This window comes from Echiichthys vipera (assembly GCF_963691815.1).
Source record: "Echiichthys vipera genome assembly, chromosome: 9".
Taxonomy (NCBI): domain Eukaryota; kingdom Metazoa; phylum Chordata; class Actinopteri; order Perciformes; family Trachinidae; genus Echiichthys; species Echiichthys vipera.
In genome coordinates, this window is record NC_139834.1 from 14,425,644 (window position 1) to 14,439,834 (window position 14,191).

The 14,191-nt window shown below is 40.3% G+C and overlaps 1 protein-coding gene across 1 annotated transcript in view; it reads right to left on the minus strand.

The window, feature by feature from the left end:
* b4galt5 (UDP-Gal:betaGlcNAc beta 1,4- galactosyltransferase, polypeptide 5) overlaps window positions 1–12,980 on the minus strand; it is a 32,599-nt gene extending 19,619 nt beyond the window's left edge. The window contains exon 1 of the mRNA XM_083919481.1: window positions 12,538–12,980. Coding sequence (XP_083775607.1) covers window positions 12,538–12,643 — 106 coding nt within the window. The 5' untranslated portion in view covers window positions 12,644–12,980. The remainder of the gene's footprint in view (window positions 1–12,537) is intronic.
* Window positions 12,981–14,191: the final 1,211 nt, after the last annotated feature.

Genomic DNA, 14,191 nt, shown 5'->3' on the forward strand with positions numbered 1-14,191 from the left:
CATTTATTGTTCTTTTTATAGAGTTTTAGGTTTAAAGCTGTAAACACCTACAATGGATTCATATCCTGTTTCCTGAAATACCATTCATGCTGCCAGTTCTGTGGGTTTCCTACCCAACTGGGCTCCTTCGAAAATAAAGCTGCAAGTGAAAAGTTAATTACTATGGGTCATACTGTAGCTTTCAGGTTCCTTTTTGTATAATCTGCAGCTGCTGGTAAAAAGCGTTATAAATACAACTTCAGATCTTCAGCATTTAAACTTCACAGGACAGACAGACACATGCGCATGCAGTGATGTTGATTAGGAACATAGACTGTATGAAATACATGGACGTAGCTTTCGGTTCTGAAAAGTGGAGCTAATGTTAAAGTGCTTTAAACCGGTATTCTTTCTGATGTTGGTGGCGACATCAAAAATAAGTCTGATTGTATCGAAGTCAATGAGAAAAGGACCCTACTTCTCACTTTATTTATTATTTTCCTAATGAGTTTATGGTCTCAATCGCTAGTAAATAAATCATGGTCACATTTAAAGTAAAATACATGATAAAGCAGAGAATTTTTTGGAGCATGGCTAACTTGTGATTGTTACCGTACTAGCAACAGGATAGAACCTAAGTGATACACGGCCACAGCACTGTGCACATTAAAATAGCCATGAACTTGTTTTTGGGCATTGTCAGTAAAGTGTTAAAACTTTGACCCTCTCACAGCATGATTGCCCTTCATTAAAGTTTTTTGTAAAATCTTAGTTGCCTAGATCTGTCTTGGTCAGTGGTTGAACCTTGCTAACCAAGCTAAAATTAGGTAGCTAGCACAAATTAACCTTTGGGAAACAACAGATTTTCAACTCACTGTGTCACTGCAGCGCAAATATCAAATGAACAGCGTCAGCACCTGAAGCTTCTCGATCACCCCTAGCAATAGTCCGACGGATGACTCTCGTCAGCCTATTGAAAATGTGTTGTTAGTTTCCCTGTTTAGCATTTAGCTTTCCATTTAGCTTTGCATTTAGCTTAGCGAAGCATCATTGTACCAACAATGGCTTTGCGCTCAGCTCCACCCTCTCATTCAAATATGCTTCAAAAACCCAAGTTGTCTATGGACAAAATGGCAAGCTTCAAAACGTAAGTCCACAAACCAATGGCGGACATCAAGGTATCCATGTCCATTACTTGTATAAAGTTTATGATGAGGAACAATGCGTTTAAAAAATATTTGGATTCTGTCTGATCTGTTGGGTGTTTTACTATGGCACTTGGCTGCTGTAGCAAGTATGCCTCCAGGTATTGATAGCCCTCTTCAACCTCTCCTCTCTCCCACTTCCCCTCCCTGTTCACTGCTGCTCTCTGTGCCCAATAGATTGCATTTTTGTGTGTATGCGGAGAAGGACTGAAACGGCAGGTTTCATCAACCTTTGACTCAGCTCCTGCCAAATGCAACTACACTGCAGCTCATTAAATCAACTCAAGAGCAATTTCAGTGTTGTCCCTCCATGTGTCCTCTCTCCGCCTCCTGTCTGGCCTCAGCTTTACAGTCTTTCTCTTGCCAAATAACTCATATGCTACCCCAGTCACATTGCGTCCTTTCACAATCTCTGATTTCAAAGCATACAAATTATTATTACCAAATAAATGTAACTTGTGCATGTATGATCTTGTTGAAACTTTCTTAATATTCTAGGACAAGCAGACACTATTGCACACTAAGTCCTAATCTAGTGATTTACAGTAAGTGAGACAGTTGTGATGTTGGTAGGACGTTAACTGTAATTCATTCCTGCAGTACCCCCAGAGCTCCCTTCTGCCAGCCCACTTCCGCCCGCTTTTACATTTGGCAGCTGCCCAGAACATTCTTGTGTTATTGCAGCGGCTTCGTGTACGGGGTCTACAGAGGACAGTCAGGTACACACAGCACACAAGTATCTAGTGACTCCTCCAACTACCACTTCTTACACACATACAAAATACTGCCTCTGCCTATTTTTCTCCTGCTTCCTCTATTTTCCTACCCCCCTTCCACCAACACCCCACCCCCTACCCCCGCTTCCAGCAGAAGGATGAGGTCTCTTCACAGCTGGAGGTTACTCCTGTTGACTGAACAAATGGGCCAAAGCAGGCAGCTAGTATACCATGCTGCCACATACAGTTGAGCAAGATGTAGGAAAACCACACCTGTCCTTCGCTATGGATTTCCTCATCTAATTTTCTGTAAGGTCCTGCTTAACACCTGTGTTATTCCACAAGCCAATCTGGCTAATCTCAACAAAGCTAAATCAAAACTTTATTCTGCTTCACTAAAACACAAGCTGTCAAGGGACTGTCCACGGAAAAAGATAAGAACATAGTAAAAAGCGTAGGCTAAACAGTACACAGTATGTCCCAGTACTGCATTTTATTGTACTGCATGTGTTAAATATTTGTCCGTATTCATTAGAAAACCTTAAGAAATTGCAAAGGCTTGGTACTGCAGCGTATTTCATAAGAAAGACCTGATTGTTATGTAAACAACTAAAAGTAGTATTACATCTATTAATGAATATAACATTTAAGCTACAAAAACAATTAATGTCTACCATTGTGATGAATCCAGGTCATGACACCAATTCTGTTCCTTAGGAATGTTCTACATGAGAAACTGGTATCAGTTGAAGTTAAATTTGCTCTGCATGCAAAAAAAGTAGTCGAAATAAAAAGGATGAAAGTCTGTCTCAATGAGAAAATAGTAATAATAATAATAATTTAAAAAAATCACCACTAAAGATTTTTTTGAAGATTCTTTTTTGAAAGATTTTTTTTGTGCAGTGCCAACTCCACCTGAAATCTAATAAATGGTGTCTCATATGGTCACTTTACTAACTCGCCTCTAATCTTAGTAGCCACACCAAACTATGACATAAAAGCAGCTAGAAAATTTGCATAATTACTGAAGGGGGATGTAAATTCAGCTCTGGCCACCATGGCTATGCTTTGTTAATCAATGAAGCTACCCTCCTGAGGTTTTATTAGAGGAGCCTTGTAATGAAGCTCCTGCACATGTTCTGTGCTAATTGTTTGCGTTTGCTGCCATGGCCAACCTGAGGTGTTGATCTGGAAACCTGAGAATAAGGTGTGCGTGTTGCCATTATGATATCCACAATGTCAGTGTGCAGTGCATCAAATTACGTTGCCTCCTAGTCATTTTAATGGGACCATTTATTGGCGTGGTGGGGATGCCGCTTCAGAGGACCCTCATATCAGCTTCAGTTGAAGTTTAAAATGTGTTTTACTGCTGATATAGTACGACATCACTTATATTAAAAGCACATAGGGAAGGGATCTTTTGGGCTTACTTTTTTAGGCTTACTTTTTTTCCTACTTGACGGTACTATTTGATGATTGAGAGTTCATCCCAGGATTCACAGGGAAGGCCACAGGGTACAACATAAATGTGCATTAATCTATCCAAACATCACTGAGTCTCTGGAAAACATTGACATTAAAGTCACTGTAGCAGGTGAATAAATTAGCAAGGATTAGCAGGATTAATGTATTATATTTCCCACCCTTACTCAATACAATCAGGCTGCCAGCATAAAGGTGATCCATGTATCATTACTTTTTACGGTTGGACATTGGTTGTTTGGTCATTTGTGCTAGACACACATCCTTGATTACGTGTATTTAAAAAGAGCTTCAAAGGGAATATATTGTATATTTTGTATGGAACACAACACGTTTCCAGTGCCTGTCCAGAAGTAAAGTTTAGACAGAATATACTTGCTTTCATCAAACGCTTATTGTGGGCAAACTCTAAAAACATGTATAGTCATCACATACTTTATCCCAATACAAACAACAGTATGCCACCCATCATTAACACTGTTATCAACATTTGTGTTTGGACTCACTGGCAACATCACTGCTGTACACCAGCTCATCACAAGTTAGACTGCCCTGATAACACATGACCAATGTAACCACGGTAACAGTCTCATTAACAAAGGGAGGCCTAGACCAGGTCAACAAAGACTGGGATTCTCCTCAGAATGATTAGGTTACATAAATGATTAGTGCCTCAACACAAGACCTTCAGTCTGCCTCTGAACGGACTCACAACTCTTCATCTAAACATTGGTACATCTACACCCCCTTTACCGCCAACGCACTCACCTCCACCATCTGTCTGTGGTCAAATATCCAGAACGTTGCACATGGGTCATCTTACGGACAACAGAATAAGACGTAAGACTATGGTTATTATTCTGTGTGTGTAGTTGAAATCACCTCTGGATCACCTTTGCTTGTTGTGTCTTTCTAAAGATGGGCCACACTCCAATTTTGCAGGAACAGGAACTCAGATTAAGGGAAGCTGATGGGTTTATGACTACACCATCTGAAAATTGAGGAAGCTGTCATACTGTAGATACATAGTGTCTGAAGATTAAACATATAGAGGAAACCACATATTTTTTAGGTGTCTGGTGAAAACATTTGTACAATAGATACATCATCATGGATAAAGTTAGGTACGTGCAACAATCAATGTTGGAAAAAAAATACTAAAAGTAAGTAATGCAGTAATTCTCAGGTTTACATGAAAGGAAAAGAGTTCTGCTATTACAGTTTAATATAATGTATTGTAAGTTTGTGGAAGAAAAATGTTTGCATTGTTCTAGGGCTGGGTGATATGACGATATGTATAGTCAAAACGATATTATAAAATGTCTATTTTTTATATTTTCTATATCATTTCTGTCATGATGTCAAAAAAACAGCGGCCAAACTGTGTTATGGCAGTTTTTACATAATTTGGCTGCTTAACGTTCTCATACTAGAATATTGTGTTTATTTTATACTAAATGTCTTAATAAATTGCAAAAACAGGTAATAAGTAATTTTCATTTGTCAAATATTTTATTGACATGGGTGTATACAAAAATAGGCTTTACTGTTTGGTTATTTCATAGCATATCAGACTACCAAAAAACATGCTTTATTGTGATATGTATGAGGATGAACTATATCGGGACAGAAGATCTTGGCCCTATTGCCCAGCCCTATATTGTTCTTCCCTGTAAAATACAGTAGGTAATGGCTTTCATTCTTTAGAAAAAAATAAGTCCTTCGCTTGTAAACAGAGGACCAGTTAATTAATTTTTTTCCTGTTTTCCATCTGTTCATCCTTGGGTTGAAAATCTGATTGTAGATCTGTATTTTTTTAATAACTTAGGTACTTTCAATACTATTGAATCTTGAATAAACTGAGATAGCATCATTTTAAAAGCATGGAATTGAAAGAGTATCCAGGTTTGAATAAGAGACTTGTATGACGTTTGCGCGTTTATACCCACATAAATATAACAATGCATCATCAGCTACAGGTTTGAACCATATGTTCAAAACAGATACTCAAAAGATCTGTGCGTAGCATGTTATCAAATTTTAGGTCAGACTAATCTCTTGTTTCTTGCTATTGGCCATGGTAGAATTATGAAAAAAACGAAAATATAAACTGAATTGAAAATATTGGATAAAATAATTTCATGTATAAGCTAGGTGTTCAGACAAAAGCAATGACTTATCCGTCTCTTGTCTTCTGCAATCATAGGGAAAGGAATGTCTAAGATTTTACAGTGTCACAATCAAAGCGGTTATGTAACTTGTGTCCTTTTCAGGGTGACGCTCAGTCTTCCAGCATATTCTAGTAAACCATATTTGGACTGTAAAGTAGGTGTGTGTGTGTGTGTGTGTGTGTGTGTGTGTGTGTGTGTGTGTGTGTGTGTGTGTGTGTGTGTGTGTGTGTGTGTGTGTGTGTGTGTGTGTGTGTGTGTGTGTGTGCTTGCTTGCGTGTGTATAATGGGGGATAGCGGGTAGGGTATCACACGGTCAATGAAAGGCTTTAAGAGGATTGCTCAGGCCTCTGACTGACTCACAAGGTGCAATGAACTCCCACTCTATTGATGTTTAACTAAATTCCTTTGTTAATAGAGTATTTAGAGTCACATGTCCTTGGACTGTGCGCACTTTTTTACAACACAGGAATGTAGCAGACTACCACAGCGGGGCAGATAAAAAGTCTCGATTGAAGAAGGAGTAACAATTTCATTGTGTTTATTTAAATAAGAGGGGCGAGTTTATACTAGCTGTAATGACTTTTACTGAAAGATCTCCTTTACAGTGTACAGATGTCCAAGGCAAAAACACAGTCCATGGCTCTGTCCCAAATGACTGACTGTATCCTCTGGGGGTTTTTTTTGTCACCCTGGTCATCATGGGAACAAGGATGGCATGTTTTTTTTGGTTGCCGTGACGATAATAAAAGGAGTCAAGGAAAAAGCCCTTGGGAAACCATGGCAACTGCAGTGAAAATGTCAAACCCCAGACCCTAAGTGCTCCAGCCGGAGGAATTTTAGTGATTGAACTTTATCCAGAATTCTATGTTTTCCTTTCATGCTGAGTTCATACAGTTTTATGTTCATAGTTACTAAACAAGAGATGTTTCATATTTAAGAACATTACGGGGGTTACACAGAGAGGCTGCATAATTTATTATTATGCTTGATTGGATATTCACAATGGAATCTATCTGAGGCAGTTTGGCACCAAGTTAATATTTCACCCTGACTATCCCTAGCCTATGGAAATTACCCTTAAGAGGTTGGCTGGATTGAGCTAAATGGATGGATCAATTAAACAGCAGAAGGAGGATGGGATGTGGGGTGGGGGTAGCATTACAGTGGGGACTGGAGATGGATAGCTTTCAGAGTGCCAGAGAAGCCCTTGTGCATTAATACAAGTGAGGCATCAGCACAGAAGCAGCGTGAGCACCAAGCACACATGGGCACAACGACAGTTTTATTGCCAGAGACAACAACCTGCACAGTACTTTGCGACACCTACTGTAAATACAAACACAATCACCACACTGCACAAACACAGACACCACTATTACACCACTACAAATGTGTCAGTGTGAAAAATTCTAAACTATGGTTACCTCCAACAATAGGTAGTTAAACTAGTAGTGAGTTGGAGTTTGTGTCCTGCTGGTGGTGTAAAACGTTATTCATTTATCAGACTTCAACGAATCCATCTGGCATGATGAACAAAGGTTTATGTGCAGCAAGTTAATCACCATCCTTCCTCCTCAACAACAAAGTTAATGATTACCCCCATTAAGTCAGCCAGAATAACAGGTTTGCATCTGAACAACATGATAATCTAGGCTAAAGCTAGCTACATGTGGGCCTTTCCTTCATTTTCTTTGAATGCGATGCACTAATCTGCATAGCACCGAACATAATCTGCCTGATCGTTACAAGCTGCTTCCTTCTTCAATACCTCTCCACCTCAAGTGACAATTTTTACCCAAATTAGGATTCAAATGCTCTTGGGGGAAGGTAGCCAGTCACTCGTCACATTGGAAAGTCGGCTCTGCAGGAAGTGGCTGCACAAACAAACAGACAGTGAAATGGATTGACAATTGTATAAGCGCACACTAACACATATCTTGGAGGGTGTGACCAGAGGAAATGTAAAAACGTACTATGGGAAAACACTGGGGAGAGAATAGCATGCCCAGAATCAGTGAGGGAAGGAGAAAAAGAACAGTGCCACTAGATCTGAGAGAGTGATAGCACAGAACAGGCCTGGAAATATATCTGCCATGACAGTGATAGGGCACAAGGCAAACTTATATCCAAAACAGGGTGCTTGTGCTGGCCTCTACAAATGAATCCCTTAAGGCAGAGTGGGAGGAGTGAGAGCATTCAACATTCAATTATCAACTATGAAACACTAAATTGGAATGGACCTGGCACTGCAGGGTAACTCATGGCATGATAGTATATTGATATTTTGATGATAACAACTGTATCACTGTACAGCAGATCAGTTCTATAGACAGCTGCAATGAACAAGTGCAAACACACAACATGAACACACGTGACATAATTTAAATGGGCCATAAGTTGTCAATAGGCTGAACAGATAGAAAGCAGAACAACTTCAATCTTTATCACTATATTGCCCCGTGCATATATGTTTGTGACAATACATAATACATGTAAACTCAGATTAAGTTTATTCAAATTTTCACTGAGCACATTTCAGTTTTAAGTGAAAGAAATATACTTTAGATACGACTGAAAACAATGTAGTTATAGCAAGTGAAAGCAGAATAGGGACACTTCAATATGAAGTGCCACTTTTAAATGTTCATGTACTCTCCTAAAGGTTGCTGACCCCTGCTTTGGTGGGATGGTTTAGTGTGGGAGTCAAAGGCTGAGGTTCACATGGCTTACACTCTACTCACAGCATTTTTAGATTTTGACATATTTGTTTTATGATAACATACTCTGCACACCTATTACCGGTATTTATTTTACTGACAGAATTCACACTGGCCTTATCTATATAGGCAGGCATATTCTCTAAAGCCTCAAAATACATGCCAAACAAAATTGCACTGGGCAGCAGGGAGTATGTTTATCATTAGTTATTCTCAGTGTAATACTTGCTGATAACAGACTCTGAGACTTGACACCTGCAAATGGGCAATAGTTTGCTGATTTAATAGCAGGATTTTTTCAGGAGTTTACATCAAAGGGCTTTGGCTATCATATGCTTCTAAGACACATACTCTGAGGAAAGGATGACAGGTAGATGAGGCATATGCCAATTAACTGAAAATAATTGACAAAGGTATGGAAAGGTTGCTTAACAGCAAACTGTCAAATTATTAAGCACATAGCTATTTACAAATTAGATGTATCCTTGCCTCACTTTTGTATTGTGTAACAAATGTGCAAGATACTCTAGAGCTACTTTAAACCCTGGTGGATCTCCTAGCTACTGTGTGTCTGCAACCTGACAGACACTCAAAACTAGTGTACTAGCTGGCAGCAGGCCACACCTGATATAAATCTACTACATGCTACAAGACATGTACAGTATAACAGATAGATATATACACACAGCTTGCATCCACACACAAACATACACTTAGCCAGTCAGCTGGGAGGTTGAGTCTGGTCTCCAGAGACAAAGGGAAGCACCTGGCTTAATGTCTTACTCGCTCTCACCGGATGTGGAGGTGTCTGTGTGCATCTGTGTTCAAACCTATAAATAGAGCCTGTGTCTTCCCTAGCTAGCTCCAGTGGGATTCTCTCATGTTTTAATTAAATAAACTGCTGCAACCAGGCCCAGCTGTGCCCTGCATCCCCAGCCTGCATCAGTCAGCATCCATGCTCGGGGGCAACATAGAGGCTTGGGTGTCAGTGCATATGAGTATATGGGGACGGAGAAACCAAGAGGGAGAGAGAGAGAGAGAAAGAGACAGATGCAGACGAGAAGGGCAAGAGAGAAAGATGGACTAAGCTGTGAAACTGGGGCATTCTGCATTGAAGCCACCTGGGTATCATAGGAAGCCCTGCTCAGGTGTTCGGGATGGGTTCCCCAATGTGCAAACCAGCAGAAGGAAGGGAGCTATAGGCTCATCTCTTTCACCCTGCCCTCTCCATTCCCCCCTCTTCTTGCCCTTTTCCATTGTTATGCTTCTTCTTTTTACTCTGAATTACTCTGATAACTGTTTCCCTTGTCCCCTCCTTTCTGATCCCTTTCAGCAAATCTGTTTAATTTAAAAGAGTGGTTACAAATACAATGATATATTTAACATTTTTGTAGACAGAACTCCAGCCAATTGAGATGAAACGTGTAACAGTCAAAATTGTCAAATGTACCTTTAAGACATACTGTGTTGCCTAGATACGAGAGAAGAAACGTCATTCGACAGCGCCCTGTATTTCTTGAGTTAGTTGGGCGGTGCACTTGTTGAGAGTGAAAGATGAACATTGCTGAGCTCCTGTTTACATTGTCTCTTAACTCAAGTGTGGTGGTTTAGGCTACATGTGTTTTGTTCATGTATGATAAAATGGTAGCTGCCTCTGTAGAAGCCTCTGTCCTCACCTGCTCTTAAAGGGACAGACCAGATTTCCAGACAAACATATGGTGGGTAAGGAGTTACTTATGTACAAATTAATATTGATGCATGGACATTAGCTCAGGCCACGATCATGTGAAAGATTTTACACCAACACTGTAACACCCAGAACAGAACACAGCATATTGTGTGTCTGGTGCTGGATTTATCTCTCAAACCTCTCAGGATCATGAAACTATTTTCTTTGTTGAAGAGGTCCATGATACAGAGACATCTGAGAGGAGATAGTCCAATAAATGATGTATCCTGTTGGGAATAGTTGGATTGAATGCTAATGCTGTGCTGTGGTTCAAAAATGGTTTGTTAACAGGCCACATTTGCTACCGTCTCTGTCTGACAAGCTGTAGCGCAATTGTGCATCTCTGACCACAGCATCTGAAACCTCAGCTAATGCCAATGCAGCAATATCGCTACCAGTGAGTAAACCGTCCTCTTATGTAAAAACAATTGGAGTTATTCCTTTTAAGCACTACCCTACAACCCCCATCTGATATTCCTGGTTGGGCCTGCTGCTTGAGCTCCACCAGGCACCCCAAGTGCAAAAACACTAAACTGTAGCTTTTAGTAACAGCAGCATAAGCTGCCTTGCTCCTGGTTACCATTTATAATTAATGGACTGGAGCTGCTGGTCCTTGTTCTGTTTCTGAACTAACCCCCAGTAAACCACGTGGCCATTACAGCCCTACAATAGTCAACACCCAGGAGGATAGATACGGCCAAGAGCAGCTCTCAGCTGCTACCAGACACCATCAATACTTGAACTAGAAAAATAGTGAACAAATGAATGAAGGATTATTTTTAACCTGGTTGCTCAATGATTTATTTGCTTATTTGTTTCACATTTAGAGGAATCATTGCTCACTGTTGTTGGGACTTACACAGGCTATTCCTGTCAGTAATGTGTCCTCCACATGAGAATTGATTCAATTATTGATTAAGTTGTCCACAGCAGGTAAAAAGCGTGAATGGATCAATATCCATTTTGATGAGTAAGAAGCACCAGCTCTCTCCTTGATGTTTTAGAAAGGCTGCACTTGTGTGACATAAACATAATTTTACGCACACAGTTAATCCCAATTGCAATAATGACAGGCTTTTATGTTTGGCAGTGATAAGCCATTACCTATTGATCGTAATGATGAATTTATTGTAATGATGAATTTAAATGTTTTTGACTACCTGTGTAAACTATTACATTGGTCTATTGTTGTATTAGGGATCAGGTAGAGGTTTCATTCCTCACTGATTGTTTTAAATGAATCAGAAACTACATAATGTTTTTAGGAAGCTCAACCTTGTCAAGCCTGCCTGTTCAGCAAGCACAACAGGCCATCCTACCAATGTTGGCTAAAGCATTAAATTGGAAAAGTTCCCAGGAGCCAATTAAAACTTAAATATTTCCTATATTTTACTAGGACCAGAGTGCAGTACTAGGAAATCATTTTAAAATGGTTTAAAGTTTGTTTGCTTTCCCAACAAATGAATGAATGATAGATAATAGTTTACTGGTTTGCCATGGTATAATTTTTATCCACATCATTCTAACCTCCATACTTTTAGACCCAAACTGTGCAGAACTCATGTTACTAGTGATTTCGTAATTACTGTATAGGCAACCATTTTATTGACGCCCGTTTGCACATTCATCAGTGTTTTTACATGCACTCAGTGGAAAGTTATAACAGATCTGGTTAGCACAGAGTCAAGGAGAGTCAGGTGAAAGTCCCAATTTTACAATATGTATCAAGATAAGCTGTGCCTAAGCTACAATAAAGTGACTTATGTTTGTGCATCACATGGGTGATAAGGACCAAAATAGCAACCATGAATGGACCTATGTATGTGGGCTGATAGGATGAGTGAACATCAGCCAGAACGTCTCCAAGAAATTATAGGTGATGATACTGCTGACTGACACTGAAGAAAGAATGAGGTGACACTTATGTCTGCACACACATTCAACAAAAGAGAGAAAGAGTGATAGAAAAAGAAAAAGGGAGGGGACGATGAGACACATTAATGAACTAATGATAGCTGGGATTCATGACATGCGATATCACACACCTGTAGTGGACTTACAGGCAGCAATGAATCATAATGACTCATAATGTGACCTTTGTCCCAGTAATGAGAACTGTGAAATACACATGGTTAAACTTTGAGTGCATTATGATTCAAACAATGAATCAAAAATCAAAAGCCAAAACACCATATTTTCCCTGTGGCCCCAGTCATTACTATAAGCATCAGGCTATAATCATAGCTGTTAGGCCTGCTAACATCAGCAATATTACAGCAGCCACGATGCTCATCAGTAGCACTATTATTATCATGGTCAGGTACATGGATATTTTAGGATTGAGTGCCAGCATCCAGCTGAGTCTCATCATTGATTGGGAGAGATCCAGGCTCAGCAGAGGCGCATGGCCCCTTCGCTTGTCTACACTCCCCAAAGCCAAGCTGTCACACATGACCTAACAGCCCATTGAAACAACCTCGCTTCATCCTGTACCGTCTGATTATCTTAAAACCATCTCATCAGTTTGTTTTCACTTACCGATTCCGGGGGCGGAGTAGATGAAATACAATGCGGAGGTGGACAGTGAAAAAAGGAATAAAAGCCCAAGGAATGACCTTCTCCGGAATCGCAAATGTGTCGGCATTATACAGGCGGCGAAAGCACACACACACACGCAGGCACGTTCCCGTTATCTCTAACGACGATAGACCAGTTCCGATGAGTCCAGATATCCGCGGGCAGCCTGGGTTAAATTAGCCGAACAGAGTGGCCGGACTGCGGCAGCGATGAGAAGCCAGGCGGCGACAAGGAAGTCAAGTCTATTTCCGCGGCAGGTCGAGCGCAGGCGAGGACCTCCAGAATTCAATGAAGACATTCAAATCCCATTTCCTCAGAGGGTGTTTCGGTTTTAGCTGCGGGTATCTCCGATGTCGAAACGGCTGACGGTGATAGCGCACTGTAACCTGGCCTGGTATTTTTCAGTGAGAGACCATAATTTGGCTCACACACTACGTCGGTGATGGTGTTTGGCCGCTCCTGTGCTTTGCCTGCCGTATGAATGGGACTGCCTCTCCGCAAAACGAGTAATACCCTTTACCTAAAGTGGGCGTTAACGGTGCCCAACTGTATCTAACAAAACATGTAGCCTACGTGCCCGGTGGTGCCCCCAACGTTAACAGCGTAACCTGGCGACCAAAAATGCGAAGAAACGTAACATATTTTTTTTACATCCGTCGCGACGTCGTCACAACCACAACGTTTTGACAGATGCCATTATTTTAAGCTATTTAGCTCAACATGTCACTGAATGTCGATTAACGTTAAATATGACACACACACACCAGTCTTTAATAAGTAGTTTGTGTGTGTGTGTGTGTGTGTGTGTGTGTGTGTGTGTGTGTGTGTGTGTGTGTGTGTGTGTGTGTGTGTGTGTGTGTGTGTGTGTGTGTGTGTGTGTCCACAATAATCACTAATGGCCATTAAGCTGGTTCAACAACTCTAAAACATTTTCAATAGTTGACAATGGGAGAAGGAACTCTTTGGTGTGGCAGGTACAAATACAAAATACAGCAAATAGGAAGTATATCTCTAACCATCATTTCTATTGAATTCATAAGATGAATTGTGGCGATGTGATCCAGACAAAGCTAATGCCCTACAATATGAAAGCTGTAATCAGACCACTGAGTAAGTGTATGACGTTTATGTATTCACAACACTGAATATGGTATACACACGTTTACACGTTAGCACTAATATTCATGTTATTCATTCAATTTTTACATAAGTAAGCTATACATTTCAATTTGCACCCATCAAGTGTGAGTCATGTTTTTAGTGTTTCTTACATCTGTAGGTAATATTATGCAGCAAGTACAGGCTAGAATAAAACTAGAATATCCATGAAACAGTAGGAGTTGAGAGGACAGCTGCCACTAATGGCTTATGGGAAATCGAGTACACAATGATTACTGTGAACCATCAACACTTTATTTATAGGACAATTAAAAGTGAAGTCTTATCACTGTCAAAGTGAGGGGGCAAAGAGAAGTAGGCCTAACGTTAGGCTTAACGTTAACGCTAGTCAAAATAGAAAAGAGCCAGATCACAGGATGGGAGAGACACTGATGGTGCTAAAGAAATGAGGAAATATCAAAGTTTGATGAGGACTATGGATTTAAAATGGTTGTCA